Source organism: Glycine max, chromosome 12, assembly GCF_000004515.6.
Source record: "Glycine max cultivar Williams 82 chromosome 12, Glycine_max_v4.0, whole genome shotgun sequence".
NCBI classification, from domain to species: domain Eukaryota; kingdom Viridiplantae; phylum Streptophyta; class Magnoliopsida; order Fabales; family Fabaceae; genus Glycine; species Glycine max.
The window spans coordinates 10968115-10994613 of record NC_038248.2 but is presented as its reverse complement, the minus strand read 5'-3'; the positions used below and the strand labels follow the sequence as shown (position 1 = coordinate 10994613).

Here is a 26499-nt window from a genome sequence, read left to right as displayed (position 1 = left end):
AGAGACAAACAATAACCAAAGACCAAAAAAAATATGAAATGAAAGCTAAACTAATAGAGTTTTAACAAGACAAATTTTCAACGATTATTCAACAATTAAAGCAATGAAAAAAACAAAAAAGCAAGCTAGGACTCAAAGAGAAACCTAGAATGGCTCTAGAGTAGAGTAGAAAAACTAAAAAAAAAAAAGACTCAAGAAACCTCTAGTTTTGGCACTTGTTTTCACAATAATTTTCAATTTAAATTTCAGAACTAGGATTGGTATAAAATAGGCACCAATTATAGAACAAATTTTTGAGCCAAAACAACAAGCACACTTTCCTTTCACTTTTTTTTCCTGGACACTGATTTTTCTTATTTTTTCCTTTAATCCAAATCGCTTGGTTCTTTTTTTATATTTTTTGTCCAGATGCCTAGAAAATTCAGTAAAAATTTCATCTCAAAACTCGTAGTGACCAATTCCCAGTAATTTATACAATTTTGTATGTTCAAGCTGCCAGCACCAGCGATTTCAACCTAGAAATCAAGAGTAGTGTTTATGTTGCTTAAGGCTTGGATAGTTACAATTTGTGTTTGCTTATGCTCAATTATCTTGAATAACACAATTCAAGAGAGCTTAAGACTTATTTGATTCATAAATCCAGCCACAACTCAGCACCACAACTCAACTTCATCATAGGCATCATGTAGGAAACTTAGAAAACAAAAAAAAAGTTCAAGAACAAGACTACTTCTAGGAATTGATTTAGAACATGTTATGAACTAAATAACATGCATGAATTAGACTTAAAATTCAAAAGATAGGCTAAGAATGACAAGAATACATGAACAAATGTATCTAGAATTCAATCAACAAAATAAAAATTCAACACAAACTTAGAACATAATGTGACAATTACTATGACTAAACATGACTCTAAGACAACATGGATTAAGTGATTTACACTTAGCTTTTTGTCTTTTTTTTTTCTAATCAATATTTTGGAAGAAAATTTAGATCTAAGGTTCAGCACAAGAATATTATGAATGAAAAATGATAGAACCTAAAATCAACACAAAAACAAGATTCAAGAGTAGATCTACAAAATTTGAACCATGGAAATGCAAGAACAAGTGTAGATCTAAGATTTAATCGGTTTATTTTTTTTGAATCTACTCTAAACAGCACCAAACCACAAGACAATGGAGGATATACATGGAGAATAAGATGAAGAACAAGGAATTAAAGAGAATTCACCGAACAAAAAGATAGAGGAAGCAAAAGAACATCACCTAGATGAAGATGCTCTTGATACCACATGATGTAAGCTCCATTGGAGCTTGTAGGCCTTGGATCTTCTTCATCAATGTATTCCTTTGCTTCTTGGAAGATGAATGGCAGCGGAATGGAGAAGGAAGAGAGAGAGGAGACGCCACTTCAAGGAGAAGATGAGTCTAGAAGAAGCTCACCACCATAGGAGGCCATGGATAAGAGCATGGAGGAAGAAGGAGATGAATGAAGGGAGAGGGAGAGAAGAGCACGAAATTTTGTGCTCCAAATGAGCTTTGAAATTTGAAGTTTAATATTCAAATGATCAAAGTTGAAAAAAATGCGCACACATGACCTCTATTTATAGCCTAAGTGTCACACAAAATTGGAGGGAAATTCAAATTTCACTTGAATTTGAAATTGAATTTGTGGAGCCAAACTTTGGAGCCAAAATTTCACTAATTATGATTAGTGAATTTTAGTTATGGTTCAGCCCACTAATCCAAGATCAATTCCAAGATTCTCCACTAAGTGTGCTTAGGTGTCATGAGGCATGAAAAGCATGAAGGACATGCACAAAGTGTGACTACATGATGTGGCAATGGGGTGTAGTAAGCAAATGCTCACCTCCCCCTCTAAAATTTAATTGGATTGGGCTTCTACCAATTCAATTAAATTTATTTACAACCACACACATCAAATATCCACTTAGTGCATGTGAAATTACAAAACTATCCCTAATACAAAAACTAGTCTAGGTGCCCTAAAATACAAGGGCTGAAAAATCCTATATTTCTAGGGTACCCTACCTACATTATGGAGCCCAAAATACAAGACCCAAAATTAATGAAACCTTATTCTAATATGTACAAAGATAAGTGGGCTCGTACTTAGCTCATGGGCCCGAAATCTACCCTATGGCTCATAAGAACCCTAGGGCCTTCTCTTGCATCTTTGGCCCAATCTACTTGGAGTCTTCTATCCAATGCCCTTGCGGGGTAGGATTGCATCAGAATATCAAAGCCTTCTACAAGGCTTAGTGATTTTAAGGTGTACACTAATGATGCAATCATAAGTGAAGGAGAGCTAGTTCACTATGCTTGATGCAGAACCAGTAGGATATGTGGAAGCACTGAAGGAAGAAGTATGGAAGAAGGCTATGCTGGAAGAACTGGCAGCAATTGAAAGAAATAACACTTGGAAACTGGTCAGGCTACCAAAAGTAAAGAAGCCTATCAGTTTAAGGTAGGTGTTCAAGGTTGAAAGGAAACTTGATGGAACTATTGCAAAGCATAAAGCAAGGCTAGTAGTAAGAGGTTTCATGTAGAGGGAAGGTCTTGATTATACTGAAGTGTTTGCTCTAGTTGCTAGAATTGAAACAGTCAGGATTGTAGTGGTCTTGGCTCATTCAAGAGGTTGGAATATGTGGCAATTGGATGCAAAATCAGCCTTCCTCAATGGATTACTTGAGGAAGAAGTCTATGTAACACAACCACCTGGATTTGAGAACAAGGAAGGTGGAGACTTGGTGTTCAAACTGAATAAGGCTTTGTATGGTCTTAAACAAGCACCAAGAGCTTGGAACAAAAGAATTGATGGGTTCCTACTAAAAATTGGTTTTGAGAAATGTAAGGTGGAGTATGGAGTGTATGTCGAGGAAGAGAATGGAGACATAATCATACTATGCCTATATGTGGATGATCTTTTAATCATAGGCAGTAATGAAGTCGTGATTCAAACTGTCAAGAAGCAGCTGCAACAGGAATTTGATATGATAGACCTGGGAGTCATGTCTTATTTCTTAGGAATTGAGTTCATTCACAAGAATGAAGGACTGGTGATGCATCAAAAGAAGTATGCATTGGAAGTTCTTAAAAGATATAAGATGGAAGAATGCAATCTAGCTAAGATTCTAGTTGAGTTTGGATTAAAGCTAGGTGCTGGTCTTGATGAAAAGCCAGTGGATGCCACATTGTTCAAGCAAATGGTGGGAAGCTTGAGATATTTGTGCCATAGTAGGCCAGATATTGCTTATGGTGTGGGTCTGGTAAGCAGAAATATGAATGATCCGAGGACTTCTCATATGGCTGCAGCAAAGAGAATTTTGAGATATGTGAAGGGCACACTTGATTATGGCTTGTTATTCTCCAAAGCAAATCATAATCAAGGAATAAGGTGTAGAAGCAATCTTCATGATGATGAACCAAGCAATTTTGATGATGCCAAAACCCAAGTGATTGATTCAAGATTGATTGAAGACTTCAAGATCAAGCAACAAGAATCCAATCCAAGATTCAAGATTCAAGAGAAGAAATCAAGAAGCAACAAGTCAAGACTTCATATAGGATAAGTATTAAAAGATTTGTTCAAAAACCAAATAGCATAGTTTTGTTTTACAAAAGAATTTTCTCAAATTTTCTAAAGTTACCAGAGTGATTACTCTCTGGTAATCGATTACCAGTTGGCAGTAATCGATTACCAGTGACCAGATTAGTTTTCAAAATGTTTTCAAATGATTTTTAACGTTCCAAAATGATTTTCAAATAGTGTAATCGATTACACTATATTAGTAATCGATTACAAGTGAATCTGAACGTTGGAATTCAAATCCAATTATGAAGAGTCACAAATTTTCATAAAATACATTGTGTAATCGATTACACCATTGTGGTAATCGATTACCAGTGAATAGTTTTGAAGAAAAAGTTAAGAGTTATAACTCTTAACATGATTTTCTCAAAAGTCATAACTCTTCCAATGGTTTTTTGACCAGACATGAAGAGTCTATAAAAGCAAGACCTTGCTACGCATTTTACAAGCATCAAAAAACACATATCTCTTTCAAATCTTTTCCAACCATTGACCATTATTTTTCTTTGCAAAAACTCTTGCCAAAAAGCTTTCTAAATTTCAGTTTCAAAAATGTGTTTTTTTGCAAGTGGAAGTTCTGCAGAAAACAAAAGTGTGTTATCTTTTCTTCCTTCTCTCTCTTGCCAAAAGATTCAAAGGACTAACCGCCTGAGAATTCTTTTGATTCTTCCTCTTCCCTTTGAACAAAAGATTTCAAAGGACTAACTGCCTGAGATATCTTTTGTTTTCCCTTACAAAGATTCAAGGGACTAACCGCCTAAGAATTTTTTGTCTTAACACATTGGAGCATGCATCCTTTATGGTATAAGTAAAGCGTACATCTACTTGGGTTGTAATACTGAGAACAAGAGAGGGTACATCTCTTGTGGACCAGTTCAAGTGGAGCATACATCCGCTTGGTTGTTCAAAGAGAACAAGGGAGGATACATCCCTTATGGATCTTTGCTTGTAAAAGATTTTACAAGGTTATTGGAAATCTCAAGAACCGGTGGTTGCTTGGGGACTAGACGTAGGCATGGGTTGTGGCCGAACCAGTATAAATCTAGTGTTTGCTTTCTTTTTCCTTACACTCTTTACTTTTCCACTGTGTACTTTTATTTTCTCTTTACTTGTGTCTAAGTTATTGTTTCTGTCCTTTACTTTCGCATAACTTAGTAGTAAAGCTTAATTGAATCTAGTAACATTAAGAAGGATAATTTTTTTAATTAGTCAAGACACGTTCATAATTAATTCAACCCCCTTTCTTAATTATTTCAAGGCCACTTGATCCAACATAAGGTTAATTGGTTTTTCTGATGCAGACTGGAGTGGTGATGTAGAGGACAGCAAAAGCACCACTAGATATGTCTTCAAATTACTTGGATCAACAATCTGCTGGAGTTCTAAGAAGCAAGAAGATGTTGGACTTTCAACTTGTGAGTCAAAGTACATGGTTGCTGCCTCAACAACTTGTCAATCATCCTGGTTGGAGTCACTCTTTGCAGAATTAAAGATTAAGCTTGATTCAGTTGTTCAACTTAACATGGACAACAAGTCTGCTATATGTCTTGCCAACAACCCAATTTCACATGGAAGAATAAAGCATATTGGGACAAAGTACCACTATCTTAGGGATCAAGTGAGGAAAGGAAGAATAAGTTTGGCTTATTGCAAGTCAGAAGAACAGGAGGCTGACATTTTAACCAAAGCGCTTCGTGGAGAGAAGTTTTACAAGTTTAGAGAAAAAACTTGGCGTAGTGAATTGCTTAAACTAGAATTAGGGAGGAATGTTGATGTATCTATATAATTCTACTTTAGAAAATAATAAAAATAAAATAAAGAAATTAGTTGAAGTGGTGTAACCAACTAAAGTTAGTTTGGTAGTTTTTGGTTAGTTTTAATAGTTTTGGTGTGTGCCCCCACATGTGTTGATATAAACCTTTTTTCTAATGAACTTTATATACAAATGATTCACTATTCCTTTTTGAAATTCTCTCATCTCTATTCTTGAAATTCCAATATAAGAAGTGTGCCTCATAACAATAAACACTCTAAAGCCCCTTGAGATCCCTCGACATATGAATGCATGGAAACAACAAAAGACACATCACCTTTTGACATGTCACTGATATCAAGGACATATACTCAAACGCATGGCAACAACAAAGAGCACACCATTCTCTAAGAGCATCTCCACTGCAGGTTTCTTCCTAGGTGCTTAATGGGAAGAAATTATTTCTTAATTTTTTTTTTTGCATTGGAACAAATTGACGTGGCAGAGTGCGTTCCTTCATTGTTGAGAATCGTTTCTTGTATAAGAAATCATACCTAACAATTAAAAAAAATGATTTTCTTAGACATAAAAAATATCTAACCTTTAAAAAATTGATTTTCTCACACAGGGCAGGTTCAACACGAGGGAAAATAACTGTCCAAGGGAAGAACATGGAACATATAAACTCGTTGAACAACCATAATAAATCCCAAAAGTAATCAAATTTGACAAAAAAAAAGTGATTTAAATCCATATTCAAGCAAAACAGTAAAGGGGAAAAGGGGGAAAACCAAACGCATCAAAGGTGACGACAAACGCACCATGACAGAGGTGTTGACGCCAGATGTGACCATGGTCGGAGACGCGACCATGTCCTTCATTGTTGACGCCAGCGAAGGTGAGGCAAGGCGCTACCATGGCTGGAGGTGGTGACACGAAGTGAAGGTGAGGCCAGACGAAGGTGTTGTGGCCGGAGGTGTTGACGCCGACAAAGGTCATGCGAGACGAATGGGTCATGGCGGAGAGGAAGAAGATAGATAGGAGAAAAAGGGGAAGCTTTTGGAGGTGGTGAAGAGAGAAATTGTTCTCTCGAGAAGATAAAAAGGCACAGAGTAGGTAGCTTTAGTTAATTAATGAGGTGACACGATCTGGACCATCCATTTCATTAATGAGGATGAATCTGGATCGTTGAACAACTTAGGTAATTAAGGAGGAAGGATTTTGAACGTTGATGGAAATGTTACCATTGTTATGTACCGTTGATATGAAAATAATACCGTTGAATGTGCAGAAATGACCGTTGTGTAGTATTTTTTCACTGTGCTACACTATTCACTATAAATTTGTGCACAATACAAGATGTTTTGCATAGTTCTTGTACTGCAAAATTTTTTTGTTGCTATCAAGTGTCAATTATTTTTATTCTCTCTGAAATGGATCCCAATCAGTATAATTATCAATGTTACTATAGTTATTTGCAAAACCAATCACTCCCTACTAGTGAAAATTCTCAAAATCCACTGCAATATGTTATGTATCGACCACCCCATACCAGTGAAAATTTTTAAAATCCACCGCAATATGTTATGTGTCCACCACCACTCCCTACTAGTGAAAATTCTCAAAATCCACCACAGTATATTATGTATCCACCACCCCCACACATGTGGTATATGCATCCTTCATCCAATGTAAAGCCACCTACCAGGGGTAGTTCTCAAAATCCATAAATTTATAGTTAACCATCAACTCCCACCAACTCAAACACGTGTTATAGGCCTTCTTTATCCAATATTGCGCTCCCTAGCAATGAAATTGAATCACCCATCGGTGTAGACATCATTCAAATAGACGAAGGAGATCAAAATTTAGGTGGAAAAAAAAGTTGTACCGCATTCTTGGTGACAGAAGATGTGATTCTCGTTCGATCGTGGCTAAATATGTCAAAGGATTCAATTATAGGAGTCGACCAAACATCAAAGCAATATTGGGCAAGGATAAAAAATGTGTATAACAATGACGATGTGCATCAAAGCGGGCAATTTTGTGAAAGAGACTGGACTCAATTAAAATCTCGGTGGAACAGAATCCATCCTCCAGTTCAAAAGTTTAATAGGTGCTACAAACAAGCAGATAACCATAGGAGAAGTGGAAGTTCAGAGAAAGATGTTTTGGCTGATGCTCATATGATTTACTCACAAGATACAGGTAAAAAATTTGAGGTTGAGCATGCTTGGTTGTTGTTGAAAGATCAACCAAAATTTGATGCAGAATTTATGTCAAAGTGTTAAAAAAGAATAAAGGTTTCTGCTTCTAGAAATTACTCGTCGTCTTTTAACCCAAAGACACCCATTGAAGTCGAAGAATATGATACGCCATCGTCAATGTCTTGCCCAATTGGACAAAAAACAGCAAAAAGGAAAGGCAAAGGAAAAGAATCTCCTAACACTCTCGATTTATCTGGCATAGAAAGTGTAATGAAGGACAAAAATATGAACACATCAAAACTTATTTAGCTAAAGGAGGCACAGGAAAGGCGTCTGCAAGAACAGGAACGGCGTATGGAGTATGAAATCCTCATGAAGGATACATCCAACATGTCCGAACAGCAACACAAAGACCATGAAAAGTATTGTGAGCATATTAGGAAAAAACTAGGATATTAAATTTTTAGTTCTTATGCTAATGTTGTGTTTGATATTTAATTTTAGAAGTGTAGGTATTTGTTGTGTCTTAAATTTAGAATTTTATGTTGTAAAACTAGCCATTATAAAATTGGTCGTTGCAAAACTAGCCCTTATGAAAGTAACCGTTGAAAAACTAGTCGTTATTAATAAAGCTATATAAATGTCCAATGTTTCATTATTCTGACATATTCTCATACAAAATACACAATATTTCTCTCTTATTTCAAACACTTTGGTTACCATATAATGGATCCAACCATCGATTTAGATGAAGTTTTAGATCAAATGATAGATGAGGAATTGGAAGACAACACTGATGAAGACAACTGCAGTGGAATGCTTGGAGCGATTTGTATCAGCCATCTGCACCATATTTGGGAATGAGTACTTGAGGAGATCAAATAATGAAGACATCAAACGCCTACTACAAATGGGAACGGCACGCAGATTTCCTGGTATGTTAGGTTCCATTGATTGTATGCACTAGGAATGGAAAAATTATCCAGTTGCTTGGAAAGGTCAATTTTGTCGAGTTGATCATCGCAACCCAACAATCATTCTTGAAGTCATGGCATCACAAGACTTGTGGATTTGATATGCATTTTTTGGAACTTCCGGTTCAAATAATGACATTACTATGTTAAATGGATCTAATGTGTTTGATGAAGTTTTGTCAGGATGTGCACCCGCAGTGCAATTCACAGTGACTATAACCCAATATAATATGTGATACTATTTAGCGGATGACATTTATCCAGACTTTGCCATGTCTGTGAAGACCATCTCAATGCCACAAGAAGAAAAATGAAAATTATTTGCACAATGACAAGAATTGGCAAGAAAGGATGTAGAACGAGTGTTTGGAGTGCTCCAATCTCGATTCACTATTATATGTGGTCCGACACGTTTTTGGGATGCTGGTAAAATGAAGAATATCATCTATGCATGCATCATATTGCATAACATGATTGTTGAAGAGGAACATGACACATTAACATGATATTGATTACGATAGTATAGGTAATATCACTTCAACATTCGAAGTATGTTTAGGTACTCAGCCTAGTATCAGATCAGTATACCTTCAGAGGAGAACACTACTTCATGACAAACAAAAACACCTTCAACTTCAAGCAGATTTAGTTGAGCTTATTTTGGAATGTTTCGGAAATAAAAATAACAATTAATTTAATGTAATATTTTTTTATTTTTCATCATTATGTTTTTTATTTCAATGTCATTGTATTTAATTATCTATTATTATGTAAAAATATATTTTTTATTGTTACACATTTCCTTCGAATGTTATGTAATTTTTTTATTTTTAATTTATATTTAATATGTTCTTCATTTATTCATATTTATTATTTGTATACATAAAAACTGAAAAATGAATTAATTATTTTATTGGAATAATAATTAAATTATAATTAAACTATTTAAATATTTTGATTTCTTGCGGTTTCTTTAAAATTTCTTGCATTCGAGTAAAATTTTATATGAGTTTTTTATGAATGACATGACATTGCAGAAACCACAAAAAATAACGCGGGAACCACAAAAAGATGATTAAAAAACTCATAAAAAAACTTGGACTAAAGATGCTCTAACATTTCATGATCATAAGTGCCACCACACCTAGAGTGACAGGGCAATGCCGCATATGTGTCAAAGGATGGATCACCAACATTGTTATCGTAGCATCTTCACTCTATAGTGCGCCATATATTATCAATAGGTGCAATATCCTTTTTAGTTCTTACTACACCAAGATTTACGCATTTTGAAAAAGGCTTGTTGAGCTTTCGTGAGTCATTGTCTAAACTTCAGAGCTTCTCAATGAGTGGTATTCTCTAGCGTAAACATTGACAATATTATAAATAAGCTCCATTTTGATATACAAAATTGTCTTGAAGATATTAGGCTATTAACCTAAAGTGATAAAAAATTATATTTAACCAAATATTAAAAACATAAAATCATTTTGTATTTACTTTTTAAACTAATTTAAAGAATTAATAAAATATTAATTTTTTAATCAATAACTTTGAAACACCACTCTTAATTGTACAAAATAACTCTTTTAATTAACTCAATTTCATAATATCCCGATGTAAGCAATAAGAATTTTTAATTAAAATAACTAGAATTAAATATGTTTTTCATGATGTAAAATATTTCTTTTTTAGATTATTACATAAACTACTTTTTTTTTCTTTTTGTACCTGTAAGATTTTCATTTTTGGTTTTTATACCAACGGTTAGTGTGATGTCTCACTACCAAGTCATTGTCACGTTAGTTTTTAACAAATTTTATTTATTTTTTATTATTAATGCTAGAGTCTGCCAAAGTCGATGCCGTTGGAGTTTACTTTCTACACCCTATATTGTCTTCCTGCACCCCCAATAAACAAAAATATTTATGGTGCCTCCTGTTCCACCTATCACCCAAAACCCCACCAACGGCGTTGGCACTGGTGGTGCTGCATCTTTTGCTTCTAGCTGATCCTCCTCACAATCAACTTCTGCCTAACGGGACCTGCACAACGCCTTAACCTTCACCTTGCTCTTGCGCACATAAACCCTCTTCGAACAGGCACGCTCACGTAGAGTTCTACACTGCAACTATCCCTTGCACCATTAACTTCTCTCTTCAATTTCCCTCTCACGCACCGTAAGCACCTCTATTCTCGCTGTTCTTTATGCATTTGAGGTTTGAATGTTGCAATTGGGTTGGGGTTCGAATGTAGGAAGCAAATAACGGGTGTAGGAAGTAAAAATATGTTAGCATTAGCAACTCTAGAAACCACAGTAAAATAAATAATTTTTTTAAGTAAAACCTAAGGTGCAATGATGTGACAGTTATGACATGATATTGTTTGTCAAGTTATCACTTAACAAACAAACATTAATGATAGGTACGAAAAAAAAATGTTACATGCATCAAAAGCAAAAAAAAACATTGTTTAGATAGTAGTATGAAAAAAATGTATTTTAAAAATATGAAAAAACATATTTAAATCAAGAAACTATTCACACAACCCTTCACAATTTCAAGAAGGGTAAATGACCAATTTCATCCCTACACTTTATACTCACTAACAATTTATTCATTGTATTATGAAAATGATCAAGTTAATCCACAATTATATAAATGTATCGACAATTTAGTCCTATCGCCAAGTTTCTTCCATTTCTATTAATGTTGGGTGCCTACATGGCACGTCTTTCATGGCGTGTCAATTTCACGTGTACGGGGAATGTTTCACGTCATCCAACAATATTTTGGACTAAAATGTGAATATTTTTTTGATTTTGATTTTAAAATTTACAAATGTAACAACTATTTTGAGAAAAAGGTTCTTCTTCTTAATTTCGTGGTAATACTTTCTTCTACAATAAAAAAATGGTCCCCAATAAATATAATTTAATAACAAAATGATCTGCATTTAAAACATCATCTCATACCACCTTCGGAATTTTTACACGGATCAACAATATTTTTTTGCTATCCTATCTATTTCATTTAGAATTTCATCTCCAATATAGCCATCTACACCTGTATCCTTATAATCAGACACTTGTTTGTTTGTGTTAACAATTACTAGCTCATCAACAACATCAGACACACCATCAACAGCATCCTCAACATTGCACTTGTTCATCATCATTTACACATGGAAGGTGAAATGGCCAAACGAAAAAAAACACCTTACCTTACGAAGTTGTCTTTCATCTTCAACGCACAAGGAGAAATTATGTTTTAATGGCAGCTAGAAACCAAACAATACCGTCCACCGCCACGTTGACACTGTTGGCCAGCGACAATGCAAGGGCAGAAAGGAGCAAAGCACAGTTAACTGACAATTTTGTGGTGAGTTAAAAGGTAAAAATGTTCACACACATGAACTGACAATTTGGCTCCCACATACCTAGCCCAACGCATGGAGGTCACTTCAATCATGTGGATTTTCCATGTCATTTTTTATGTGCCAAGTAGGCACTCAATGTTAATGGAAATGGAGGAGACTTGACGATAGGACTAAGTTGTTGGTAAATTTACACAATTGTAGATAAAATTGATCACTTTCCTAATACAATGACTAAATTGTTACCAAGTGTTAAAGTGCAGGGAATAAATTGATCATTTACCCTTTCAAGAACTAATACTCATCAAAGCATCTTTAACAGTGGATCTTAAGCTGGGTTCTTGAGCTCAAAAGCCCCTCTTCACTAGATCTACCACTAAACAAACTCCCAAGAACTCCAACGTGGAGGTTGGATTCTAGGAAAAGAACTCTCAAAATCTACACCTTTTTTTCAAAAAATAAAATAAAATTTTAACGTCTCTCTTCCTAACTAATTTTAGAGGGAACCAACCAAAAAGATGGAAGAGGGGAAGAAGGAACAAGAGAATAACCACAACAATAGATCAATCAAAACAACCACATGAAAAAAAAAAACTTATCAAAGAACAGAACAGTTCGGAACAACATCAACAACCGATCCAAAACAATATAACAACAACAAATTTCAAAATATTCAATAAAAAATAAAATAAATTACAAAATAGCACAACTCTTCCCACAACAACATTGATCTATGTCTATCGCGGTGGTCACGCTTTGAGTGTTGATTTGTGTCTTTTTTCTTAAGATCTCAACCATGGCTTCGAGTGCTGATCTATGGCCATCATTTCGAGCGTCAATTCTTTGGTATTGGAGGCGAGATTGGCCTTGGGGGATGAACGACAATGGAGCACAAATCAGGGTTGGAGGTTAGTGACCATGGATGACGCACGACAATGGTGGACAAGTGTGGGTCGGAGAGGAAGATGAGACTATGAAGGAAGGTCTGAAAGAGAGGGGGAAAATGAGAGAAAGAGAAGAGGTCGTAAGGCCATAAGGAAGATAAGAGGTCGTGAGGGGAGGTTCTATGAGTTAGGGTTTGGGATTGTGAGAAAAAAATATTGATATTGCAAACAAGAATGAGAAATAAATGTGAGTGGCCAAATTGGTTTCCTTTTTTTGTGCAAGTAAAATCACACCATTACTTGGAAGAAAGATGAACAAAGTGTTTTTACTTTTGAGCATGCATGATGACTACTGAAAGATCAACCTAAATGGTTATATCAACTCAAATAGACTAGTTAAAAAAGAAAGAAAAAAGATTTCTTCTAATGGGGATTACTTGTTGTCATCTAATCCGAAGACATCGATTAAGGTTTCAAAAAATGACACACCATCACGAATCCCCTGCCCAATAAGACAAAAGGCAGCCAAGAGGAAGATCAAGGGGAAAAGAGATGCAACATCTTCACCAATAGTGGACTTGTTAGGCATGGAAGCTACAATCAGGGGGAAAAATGTTGTCAACAAAAGAATAACAAAGGCAAAGGAGGCGGAGAATGTAGTTGTGTTGTACAAAATTCTAATGAAGGACACATCTATCATGTTTGAAGAACAACGCAAAAAATATGAAATCACTTGTAGTTATATTTTGTACAATTTTAGTAATTAGTTATTACGTTGTAAGTTAGTTTTAATTAGTCATTATGTTGTAGCATTATTTGAATTAATCATTATGTTGTAACGGTCTTTTAACTTGTTGAATGTTGAATTTGGTTTTAATTAGTCTTCAAATTGTAACCTTCAAAACAATTATTAATTTTTAATCATTTAACTAGTCGTTACAAAAGTCGTCATTATAAAAGTAACCATTACAAAAGTAGCCATTCTGAAACTAACCGTTGAAAATGATGTTATTTAATTACTAAATTTTCTTTTAGCCATGCACATTTTCTACAAACTTTGTAATATTCTTCTTTCCTTTTTTTTTTCTAGCTCCACTCACTCGTAAAATGGATCCAAACTTTGACTTCGATAGACTTTGAAAACAAATTATTGATGAAACACTTGAAAACAACACTGAAGAAATCATAAGGTACTTACGCAAGGTGCAACAAAAAGCAAACAATAATAGTCAGACGAGACAAACAAGATGCCATATAAATCATGATCGTGAAGGCGGACATAGTAGGTTGTTAAATGACAATTTCTCTGAAAATTATGTATACACAAAGACAGTTTCAACGAAGGTTCCGAATACAAAAGCAGTTGTTCCTTAGAATTGTAGACACTCTTAGTAATCATGATTCATATTTTTTCGAATGAGATCTGATGTAGCTGGTAAACGAGGTCTTTCACCATTGCAAGTATTCGTATATTGGAAAACGAATCACCCACTGATAGTGTTGATGAGTATGTTAGAAATGTTAAATGTACTACAATTCAATGCTTAGAAGCTTTTGTAAAGGATGTCAACGAAATATTTGGGGATGAGTACTAGAGAAGGCCAAACAACAATGACATCAATCGCTTATTACAAATTGGAGAGACATGTTGATTTTCAAGTATGTTGGGTTCTATTGATTGCATGCATTGAGAATGGAAAAATTACCTAGTTGCATGGCAAGGCCAATATTGTAGAGGCAATAATCACAAATCCATAGTAATACTTGAAGTCGTTGTGTCACAAGACTTGTGAATTTGACATGCATATTATGGAGTTACATATTCAAATAATAACATTAACGAGTTAAACCAATCGCCTGTGTATAATGATGCTTAGCAAGGTCGAGCTCTTCCAATGCAATCTACAATTAATGAACCCCCCCCCCCCATATAATGAGATACTATCTTGCATATGACATTTATCTTGATTTAGCCACTTTTGTGAAGACCATCCCCATGCCACAACGAGAGAAAAGAAAGTTATTTGCAAAATGTCAAGAATTGACAAGAAATGATGTGGAGAGAGCATTTGGAGGGCTAAAATCTCGATGCGCAATTATATATGGTCCATCACGTAATTGAAACATCGATACAATGAAGAATATTATATTGACATGTATTATATTGCATAACATGATTGTTGAATATGAATAAGATACATATAATGGTAATATTAATATTAATTATGATCATATATGTCATACCCTAATTTCGTTCGGGGACCTTTGCTTGATGACATGCGACTTTTGTTTGGTCCTTGTGAGGTGCTTGGCACCCATCATTAGGCAATTTGTGAAATTCCGGGACATGCCGGAAAACAAAAGAAAATATTGATGCACGATCCGTAAGGTTCCGTGACACACCGAAGTCAAAAAGGGGATGGTTATGTAATCCGCAAGGTTCCGTAACATTATGGAAAGAAAACAAGTATCGTTACGAAATTCGTAAGTTTCCGTAACTTTACGAAAAAAGAATCACTAAAAAAAAGGCAGGGGGATGTACTTAGTAAAAATGGGGGTGCAAATAGTAACCAGACCCACTTGGGCCCTCCAGAAGATTCCTCCAGAAGGCTGTTGCTTCTGGAGGAAGCAACCCTGCTCGCCTGGGCGAGCTGGGTGGCAAGCTTCTCCCCCAATTTTCTATAAATAGGGGGAGAAGTGAAGTGAAAAAGGGTTCAGCCCCTTAGGCACTTCTCTCTCTTTCGAATTTGCTTGGAAAAATTGTTTCCGTGAAAAAAATCCAAGCCGAGGCGCTTCCGAAACGTTTCCATAACGTTTCCGTGAGGAATTTCGCGAAGATTTCGACCGTTCTTCGACGTTCTTCATCGTTCTTCGATCTTCAACGGGTAAGTACCTCGAACCAAGCTTTTCGATTCATTCTATGTACCCGTGGTGGTCCACATTGTGTTTCGTGTATTTTTATTCTCGTTTCAGTTACTTTTTATACCCCCTTTTGACGTGCTTAAGCCATTTTATTTAAGTCATTTCTCGCTTAACCTAAAAAAAAAAAAAATTCCACCGATCGTTTGAATTGTATTATCCGTTAACTTCGGTTAAAATGAATTCCGACCGTTCGGTCGTGCCGTAAGCACGTTGGAAATAAAAAAAGAGGTAAAATAATAATATAATAATAAAAAAAACGTCTTTTAGTAAAATAAAGCGGAAAATCAATCGGACGTTTTCTCTTTGGGATTTCTCATTCTTAATTGAATTGACTAATAACTAAAGTGAAACTAAGGCTAAAATCAACTCGCCTAGTCAAGCTCGTCCATAAAAATAGGTTTTTGAAGTTTATCATTTCAATTTCTTACTAAGTAAAATGGATCATTTTCAAGATCCAACGCCTTAAAATGATTACCTTTTAAATAAAAAAGAATCACTTGATAAAAAAGAACTACGTAGGTCTGATTTCCTCATCGCAATTGAGGAATACGTAGGAGCAAAGGGAAACACCCTTGTCGACCACAAAAAGAGAAAAAAATATAAAAAGGGTATAAAGGATATAAAGACATAAAAAGGGAACGTAAAAATCAAAGTCATGTTTGCACATTCGATTAAAGGCTATCGTCCCTTGGGACGGACGTGTGGGGTGCTAATACCTTCCCCGTGCGTAAATACAACTCCCGAACCTTTCACTTAAAAGTTCGTAGATCGCGTCTTTTCCGGTTTTTCCGACGTTTTCCTCAAATAAACGTTGGTGGCGACTCCGCGCGTATTACTTTCGTGGAACACGCATCCCGCGAGTCACGCGTCGCCCTCCCGCCGAAGGGTAGGTTGCGACAATATAGACGAAGAGAGTTTAAACATTGAGGTATCTTGTGGTGTTCTTACCAATTATGTTACATACCTACAAACAAGACGTTATATGCATACAAGAGGAATTCATTAACAACTATAAGTAGGCTTGGTGGAACATATTTGGGCACGTTTTAGTCACAATAATAATAAAATTTAATTTTTCTGGCTGGATGTCAATGTTTTGCATTTTGTCGCTTACAAGTGTTATATATTTTTTGTTGGTTTAACTTAAAGTTATAAATAAAAATTTTAATTATTAATATTTTATATTTTTTTAATATTAGTTATTTCTTCATTAAAATATTTATAATTAATTACTTAAATTTAATTTAAAACTAATTCATAAAATACATTTAAGTGAAATATAATGCGGGACCTACAAAAGTGCCTAAAGAACCTAAAGTAAGATTTATTACTAGAACAAAAAAGAGAAAAAAAATCTTGCATCATATGTGATACCTTGAGACCCCTAAAAAGTTATCTAAAAATCTAAAATGAATTCTACCACTAAAGAAGCTTTTAGACTACCAATAAGTTCTTAGTCTGAGTGATCATGAACTCGATTTCCTTAAATAAGGTCTCGGGTTCGAGTATTATAAATGGAAAAAAACGTAGTTAGTATAAGAGATCCTATTAAAAATGATCAATCAGGTTTCTGATGAAGATTAATTATTAGTAAAATTGATAGATACTCCACATTAATACTACAATAATAAAAAAAACACTTAGACTTTGCCTTGAGGGTAATATGGCAATTCAGAATGATAGGGATTTGCAAAATGCTTCACCAACCGATGCACCAGCAACGGCGGAGCCGAAAGTTAATTTTTGCCAACGGTAATGCTTTGTTGGCTTCTTCTCTGCCACTCACGCGTCGCTCGTCTATTGATTCTTCATGAAAAATCTGCCCCTCACTTCTAACTCCTTCACCAAGTTACCCGCTTGACCTTCAAATCCATCATCATTCATATTCTAGTTCATTTACATCCAATACTAGTTATATTATTGCATGCTAAATGACTCCCCAATAAAATTAATCATTTAATATTCCCCCACTAACAAATCCATTTACCTATTTATACTTTCATGACTCAACTTCTTTTTTATAAAAATGATAATAAATATCTCATACATTACTCAAGCTTAAAAATACATGTAAAGTATAAATTTAAAAATAGATTAAATTACTCATTTGTTCCTTATACTTTTAGGATTCTTATTTTTTTGGTCTCTATAGTTTGAAAGTGGTATTTTTAGTCTCTATAATTCACATTTTAATTCTCTTTTAGTCCATATAGTTTTAAAAGTGGTTTTTTTAATACTTATTATTTTTATTTTAATTCTCTTTTAATCCCTATAATTTGAAAGTAGTCTTTTTAGTCCTTATACTTTATATTTTAATTTAGTTCTTACCATCAAAATATGAGTAATATTATCAATTACAATTCACTACAAAAATATTAGCAAGTAATTCATAACTAATTTATTATAAGATTGTAATAAAAAAAATAATTGATAATTTATAACTAATTTGTAGCTAATTATATATATATATATATATATATATATATATATATATATATATATATATATATAGTTAGGACTAAAAGGTAATTAAAATATAAATAGAAACTAAAAATATCACTTTTAAACGACTAGGACTAAAAGAGAATTAAAATGTAAACTATAGGGACTAAAAAAACCACTTTCAAACTATATGGACTAAAAATATAAGAATCATGAAACTATAGTAACCAAATGAGTAATTTAGCCTTAAAAATATTTAAAATTTGTATTAACATAAAATCATAGAGTGTAAAACTTTTTAAAAAAAAAAAACTATAACCATTGAAATATTTTTATTTAGAATAATAAAAAAATGATTGAATCAATGAAACATTAATTTGTTAATAATCAGTAAAATTTGTTTGGTAAATAAAAAACAAGAAATGAATTACTTTCTATTTCCATATCTTTCAAATCCTTCCTAAAAGGCTTTTAGGAAGATTACATATCTTGACATTTAGGTGATTAAACGGTTTAAGTCATGAAAATTGAACTTTTAAGAATTTAAAGTGTGGATAATGATCCATTTATTAATTTTTCAATTAAGTGTTGATAATACTATACATAATTAGGATGTGACCATTATTTTTAAAAAATGATCCCAATACTTGTTTGTGTGTGTGATTAAGGGAAAATTTGTTTCAAGTCATACAAATTTATTTTTGAAAATATGAGTTGAAAATGCATCATTTCTATGTTTGATATAAGTTGTAATATAAAAAAATTATTCTAAGGCATATTTTAGCTTAGGAATATATATTGCACATAACCTTTTCATGTTGTATTCCCGTGTAAAGGGATGAGAATATTTTATTCCCACGGGAATAATAGTTTTTGTCTAAAAACATTTCTCTCTTTCACTTTATTCTATTTTATTTTTTTAATATTTTTATTTTTTATTTGAAATAAATTTTAAAATATTTAAAAAAATGTTTAGTTATCAAACATGTTGATGAGAACAATATTCCTTAGAATAGTATTCTCAAAAATGTCATTCCCAAGAGTATAATTTAGCCTACTAAACAAACATTCCCTTAATTTTCCTTCTTTAAAAAGTTGATTTTCAATCTTTAAAGATTTAAAAGAGTGCAGAATGAATTATCTTCCCCCTTAAACCAAAACCAAACACCCTAACTCCTCTTTTCGCAATCAAAGAAATTTTCAAACCAAATCACCATTGAGGTAGTTTAGATCCTTTGCTTAACAATTACCTCTAAAAGTTTTCCATATTTTTTCATAGTCACCATGTCATATCCTCTCCACTATATAACTAGTTATATGATTTTTTTTTTTGGCAACTCAAGATTGAATTTTACACTTATCATAGCTTAAATTGTTGCCTATCACTCCTTGTCAAGACTATATCTTCTATATATAACTATCCTTTGTTTCATGGATTTGACCTAAGTGCATGTTTGTTTAGTGCATCTTAGAGTTAATTTTTTAGATTTACCCTTATACATATGACCCACACTTTCAGCAACGCCAATTCACAACTTTTTCTTTAAAAACTAATGAGTCTGGGCTTTCTAAATTTTAATCAAAATTTAAAAATATAAAACTATAAGAGAAAATATAATAAAGATTAAAATTACATAATTGAGTAAATAACCACTTTTGTCTCTCAATGTGTAATTCGCTGATAAATATGTCACCGAAAGATGAAAATACAAAATTTAATCCTTGAAAGTGTAAAAAAATGTGACAAATATATCCTGCCGTTAACTTCCGTCCGTCATTGTTAAAAAAATAGCTTACGTGGCACGGAGGGATAAATTCGTCACTGAAATGATTGTCAACATGGATTACCAGCATATGAGCATATTTGTCATAATATTTTTTTTTACTTTTTGTCTTCCCACTCCGCTGACAAATACGTCCCTGAAAAGATGAAAATACAAAATTTAATCCCTGAAAGTATAAGAAGTACGACAAATATATGCGGACGTTAATAATAAATTGTATAAGAGACAAACTATGGAAAAAAGGGATTAAAAAATAGTAAAATACAACTTAAGATTTGAACTCTTATACTTTGATTATCTATCTATTTATCCATCGATCAAATTGTTAATTAGTTTTTTTTAATTAATTAATATAACTACTTATTTTCCAAAATAAAATAAAATTCTTTAGTTTTATGATATAAAAAATTGAGTTACCATTTAAAAAAATGAAAGCCTTTTATTTCTTGAAATTTTTTATTTATTCAATTAATTATTAATCTTTATTACGTACTCTGTCACAGTATGTCAAATGGAATGCAAGGTCGTTGTAGTCCCTAAATCAGTGAGAGATACAACTCTACGTCCCGAAGACAAAGAATAAACTTTTGTATTAGTTTTGTTTTAAAGTTAATCTTTGTATTAGTTTGAGCATTATTGTATTTTTTATTTAAATTTATTTGGGTTCTTTATTTGTTAGTAACTGTTTTCATTTCATTCATATTATGCATAATAAGTATTGTCTCAAATAGAAACACATAAGGTTTATCCAAGGATTCTTTATATATATATATATATATATATATATATATATATATATATAATATATATATATATATATATATATATATATATTATTGATTAAGGAAAAAGACTTATGATTCCACTTTAGTTTTATCTAGTTTAAATTTTATGAGATTTTTTTAAAAAAAAGTTGATTAAATTATTTTTTTAAAATAAATAAATAAATTTGGTCTCGCGGTGAATGATTTTTCTACTCAAAACTCTCGGCATATTATTTTTAATCTAAATATAAGGACACTTAAGTTGAAATTGTGATATAAAATAATTTTAAAGATTAAAAGTGAGAAATTTAGTAGAAATTTGATAAAATTATAAGATATAAGATAATTTCTTTTAACATCAAAGATTAAGGTTTGATAAGAAAATCAAAATAATAAAAATATATATATTAAAAGGAAATTTTAAAAATATATTACATAAGTACTAAACAAATAGAGCAGTAAATTATAAACACATAATAATAATAATAATAATAATAATAATAATAATAATAATAATAATAATAATAATAATTAGTCACAATCTATTATTAATGTCCGGATATATTTGTTGTACTTTTTATACTTTCAGGGATTAAATTTTACATTTTTATCTTCTAGGGATCCGTCCGGATATATTTGTCGCACATTTTATACTTTCACGGACTAAATTTTGCATTTTTATCTTTCAGGGACGCATTTATCAGCGGAGTGGGAAAACGAAAAGCCAAAAAAATATTATGACAAATATACTCCTATGCTAGCAATCCACGTTGACAAACATTTCAGTGATAAATTTGTCCCTCCATGCCACATATGCTATTTTATTAACGATGGCGGACGAAAGTTAATGACATGACATGTATATCACACTTTTTACACTTTCAATGACTAAATTTTGTATTTTCATCTTTCAGTGATGCATTTGTCAGCGAATTATGCATTGAGGGACAAAAGTGGAAGAAACTAATGAATACAAGTTTTTTTTAAAGAGAAAAAACATATCATATTATCATTCAATCACAAATCATAATAATTTGTTGATTACGAAAATAATCACCTTAAAAATTATATCAAAATTGATCTTTAATTAGTTGACAATTTAAAATTTTCTATATTGATAATGCACATCTATTAAATTCTTTTTAAATTTATTTTTTATATCCTTTTCAAAACAGGTTATTTTTTTTAAGAAAAAAAATAGAACAAAAATACATATGAAATTAAAAAATGCATCACTAAAATTTAATAAGATTTAAATTTCAAACATCTTGAAAGGTTAACATGAAAATGAGATTGTCATCTTTTAGAAAAATCTGACTATGATATATAAGATTAAAGATTATACAATTATTATTTTTATTTTTACAAAGCAACAAAGGATTGATGAGTAAATAGGTATTTTGGTCCCTAACTTTTGATCCCTTTTACAAATTAGTCTCTATCTTTTTGAAATGTAAAAAATAGTCCTTATCTTTGCATAAGTTTTGCAAAATAGTCCTTGCTATTAAATTTAAAAGTAATCCCGTTAGTGAGGTGCATTGTTGACAATTTTAGTGCCACATAGACTATCCAACGTGACAAATTGTGACACGTAGACTGGATTTTGATACAAAATTTAAAAAGTTATCAAATATTTTCTTCTTCACTTGCTTCTTCTTCCTTAAATTAGGCTTTCTAAAACTTTTCTCCTCTCAATTCCAACATGAAAAACATCTCATTATTTAGCAACTAGTTCTCCGGAGTCATACCGCCAAGCTTGGGAATTAACAACAGTTTAGTTGTTTTGGATTTTACAAATAATAAATTCACTGGAAACATCCTACCAGATCTGTGTTTTGGCAAGAAGTTAAACATCCTGAATTTGGGCATCAATCAACTTCAAGGTAGCATACCTCCTAATGTTGGGAGCTGTACAACACTCAAAATGTTAATTCTTCAACAAAATAACTTCCCGGGCCTCTTACTGATTTCAAAACCAATCCAAATCTCTCACATATGGATATCAACCACAACAAAATCCATGGTGAAATTCCATCAAGTTTGGGAAATTGCAAACATATCACTCAATTAATTTTGTCCATGAACAAATTTAATAGGCCAATACCCTCAGAGATAGGGAACATTGTCAATCTTCAAACTTTGGATCTTGCTCACAACAACTTAGAAGGTCCTTTGCCCTCTCAGCTTTCAAAGTGTACCAAAATGGACAGGTTTGATGTTGGATTTAATTTCCTAAATGGTTCATTGCCATCAAGTCTACAAAACTGGACAAAGCTAAACACATTAATTTTGAGTGAGAATCACTTTAGTGGGGGCCTCCCAGCTTTCTTGTCGGAATTCAAAATGCTTTCTGAACTACAACTTGGTGGCAATATGTTTGGTGGCAGAATTCCCAGATCGGTTGGAGCATTGCAGAATTTGATGTATGGTATGAATCTAAGTTCAAATGATAGGTGGCAGACGAGTCCATGGAATTGGATAGTCTATTTGAGGAAGAAGAAGCAAGTGAAGAAGAAAATATTTGACAACTTTTTAAATTTTGCATCAAAGTTCACATGTCACAATCTGGGACAATTTGTCACGTTGGATAGTCTATGTGACATTAAAATTGCTAACAATACAACTCATTAACAACGTTACTTTTAAATTTAACAGTAATGATTATTTTATAAAACTTATATAAAAATAAAGACTATTTTTTACATTTCAAAAAAATAGAAACTAATTTATAAAAGGGATCAAAAGTCAGCAACTAAAATACTTATTTACTCAAGGGTTGATATTTAAGAAAGGGTAAAAGGTAACTTGAATGAACAAAGTTGCCGCCTAATTTCACCATCATCGTTATTCCCATATTGGCCCTCAAAGCTAGCACAACATCATCATTACCCATTCTATATATAAGGCGTCAAACCCCTTTAAACAATCGCGCTCTTCAATTTTCCCAGAAAATTAATCCAACATTTTCTAGGTAGCCAAACACTCCCACCATGAACAAATCCGCCCTAGTCGCCGCCTCCGTCGCCGCCGCGTCGGCCACCGCCACTTCCTTTTCCTCCTCCGCAAAGCTCTCTCTTCAGGTATTTGCTTAAAATTCCAAAATTTATCTTTTTTTTCGTCATGATTCTGTTTCAAAACGTGGGATCTGAAACCTTTTTTGTGAAATATTCGTTTTTTTTTTCTCGGTGAGATTGAAACGCGCGTTTGGGTTTTGCAGGATGGTGGGGCTCAGAGAAGCCACGGCGGATCCTCGCCGGTTGCGAACTCGGCGTCGACGGAGAAGTTCGCGCCACGGTTCGACGGGTTGCGGTTCATTGAAACGCTGATTACTGCGCACAGATGAACGCGCGTTGTTGAAACGCGCTTTTGGGGGGTTTTTTTTTTTGCACTTCATCTTTTTTGATCTCGCACTGTCTAGAAAGTTAAGGGAAAAAAACGTCGGAAATGTTTTAATTTTTTTTTAATGTTTTGCCATTTGGATTTTTGGGTTGAGGAATTGATAGAAAAATTGTAACATTACGGGATTGTCACTGTTATTTGTTGTCAAGCTAGTTTTTTTTGACTCGTGTTGTTGGTCGTGACTATTTCTCTGTGTAATCTATAAGCGGCATATGAAAAAAAAAACGCTTAAATTGATTTATTTTTTCTTTCTTCTTTTTCTTGTTTATGCTTCTTGTTTATGGGGATTTTGATTTGTTTATACATTTGTTTTTGTGTTTAGCAATTGTGCCTTCTTTGATTCGGTAAAAACATGTTGGGGACCTGTCACAGGCAGCTTGTGTAGATGGGGATTGTTTTGGTGTTGAGGGGGCCACATGTAGTATATTCGGTGCATCATTTGATAAATGCGTTATTTATACTTTGCATGGAGAGGAATAAAAAGAGGATAAATTAATTGAGATTTTAATTTGATAAAACTTGAATTTGGTGTTTAAGTAATCGTTAATTATGCTTTTTTCTTTAAATTTCTTAGAAATTTTATTTTTTTAGCTTTAAAGTCCATATATTTTTTCTATTACTTTCTTCATCTTATAATAATTGTCCCTGTTGGTGTAAGAAAAAAATTATTTTAAAATAATTATCATTTTAATTTTTCATTGTAACATTAATTATTCTTTTCACTTATATTCTTTATAACAATTAATGATGCGGACAACAAAAACTTAAAATGAATTAATAAAATTTAATTTTTTAAAATTGTTATTAACTCTCATTCATTTATTAGATTTTTGTAGGTTTGTGTAAAGTAATTTTGGACAACAATTGTAATGGGAAGGAAGAAATATCAATTTTAATTTTTATTGTCAAGTTACAACATTAGCAAATTAGGTCATCAACAAATTTGACTGAACAATTACATGTAATTTTTTTTTAATAAATTGTATTTTTTTAACCATCTATTCAAATTAGTTGATGTCATTAGACTAAAAATTTACATGGCAGTGAGGGCTAAAACTATTAGCAAAGACAAAATATAGACATAAATTTTAGATATATAATTGTATTAAATACTTAACGAATAATTTTGTTTATAGTAATCTTATCTAGCTCAAACATAGTTGTCTCTTGTGTTAGATATATACATTCTAGACAAAAAAAATGCTAAAAAATGTATTTAGGAACTAAAATTGAGATTTATAAAAGTTTATAGATTAAAGACATAATTAATCCTTTATCTAGTCTTTATTATTGCAAAAAAGTAAACTTAAAATATTTTGGTCTTTTTTATTTATGTTATAAGAATCATGTTATAGTATAAAATATGATATAAAAAAGGAGCAAAGGTATCAATAAATTAGTCAAGATAGTTGTTAAATTTGATAAATATAATCAATTTAGTCTTTAACTTTAATGTATCTTCAAGCTCGTGAATCAAAAGTGCGAGAGTATTCTAACTTAATTAGGAACTACTGTTTAACTTGATAATTATCATAAATTTAAATAGAAGTTAAACAAAAAAGATTTAATTAGAAAAGAAAAGATCTAAGATTGAAAGTTGTTGAGAATTATTCAAAAAATTAAGGAAAAATCAATAGATGAAACCTTCTAGAATTGAGTGTTTGCACAATGGTTTTCTAATGACCTAATTTCTTTGCCTAAGTGATCTTCTTGGTTATAGTTGAAGACAATCTCTATTTTTTTAAGATAAGAAGATGCATTTAATTGAATTGACTTATATTTCTGTGATTTAAAGTTCAAATTATTTACTTCCGGGTCCAACATCTAGGTTTATCCTCGATTTTTCCTTACACATTTAAGGTTATGAATAATGGTCATAAAGCTCCACATATAGAAAATCAATAATAAAAAAAATCAAGAGAAGAAGACAATAACCACAAAGACAAATAATTTAAACAATCACTATTCAATCAAGGGTTATACCTCAATCATAGAAAAAGACATTTAATCACATATAGTCATGGAGGAAACACCAAAAAGAGATAAAAAAGACATTGAATCGAGAATAAGAACAAAAAAAGAGAATTATCCAATTTTCAATCCTTTGCCGTTACAAAAGTATTAAGTTTAGATCCCCTAAACCCAACCTAAAAGAAGTTTTTAAAGGTATGGGGCAATAGCAGTTTTCAAACCAACTAAAAGACAAAGCAAAAATCGCAAAATTAAAAGTATGGTGAAACTCACTTCTTAGCATGATCATGCTCCTTTGATATTCTCGTAGGATAAAGACCTTTTATTATCACTCTTCAAGCTCCGAATGCTCTCATTATTTCTAAAAACATTGAAACATGAAATGAAAACAAGGAAAATATCATAA

At 32.5% G+C, this 26499-nt stretch overlaps 1 protein-coding gene across 1 annotated transcript; it reads left to right on the top strand.

The window, feature by feature from the left end:
- The first annotated feature begins 23623 nt into the window (after window positions 1-23623).
- On the top strand, window positions 23624-24363 carry LOC100811474 (uncharacterized). Its single transcript, XM_003540861.5, has 2 exons — window positions 23624-23803; window positions 23941-24363. The coding sequence occupies exons 1-2, from the start codon at window positions 23714-23716 to the stop codon at window positions 24064-24066; spliced, it is 216 nt and encodes a 71-aa protein (XP_003540909.1). The 5' UTR covers window positions 23624-23713; the 3' UTR covers window positions 24067-24363.
- Window positions 24364-26499: the final 2136 nt, after the last annotated feature.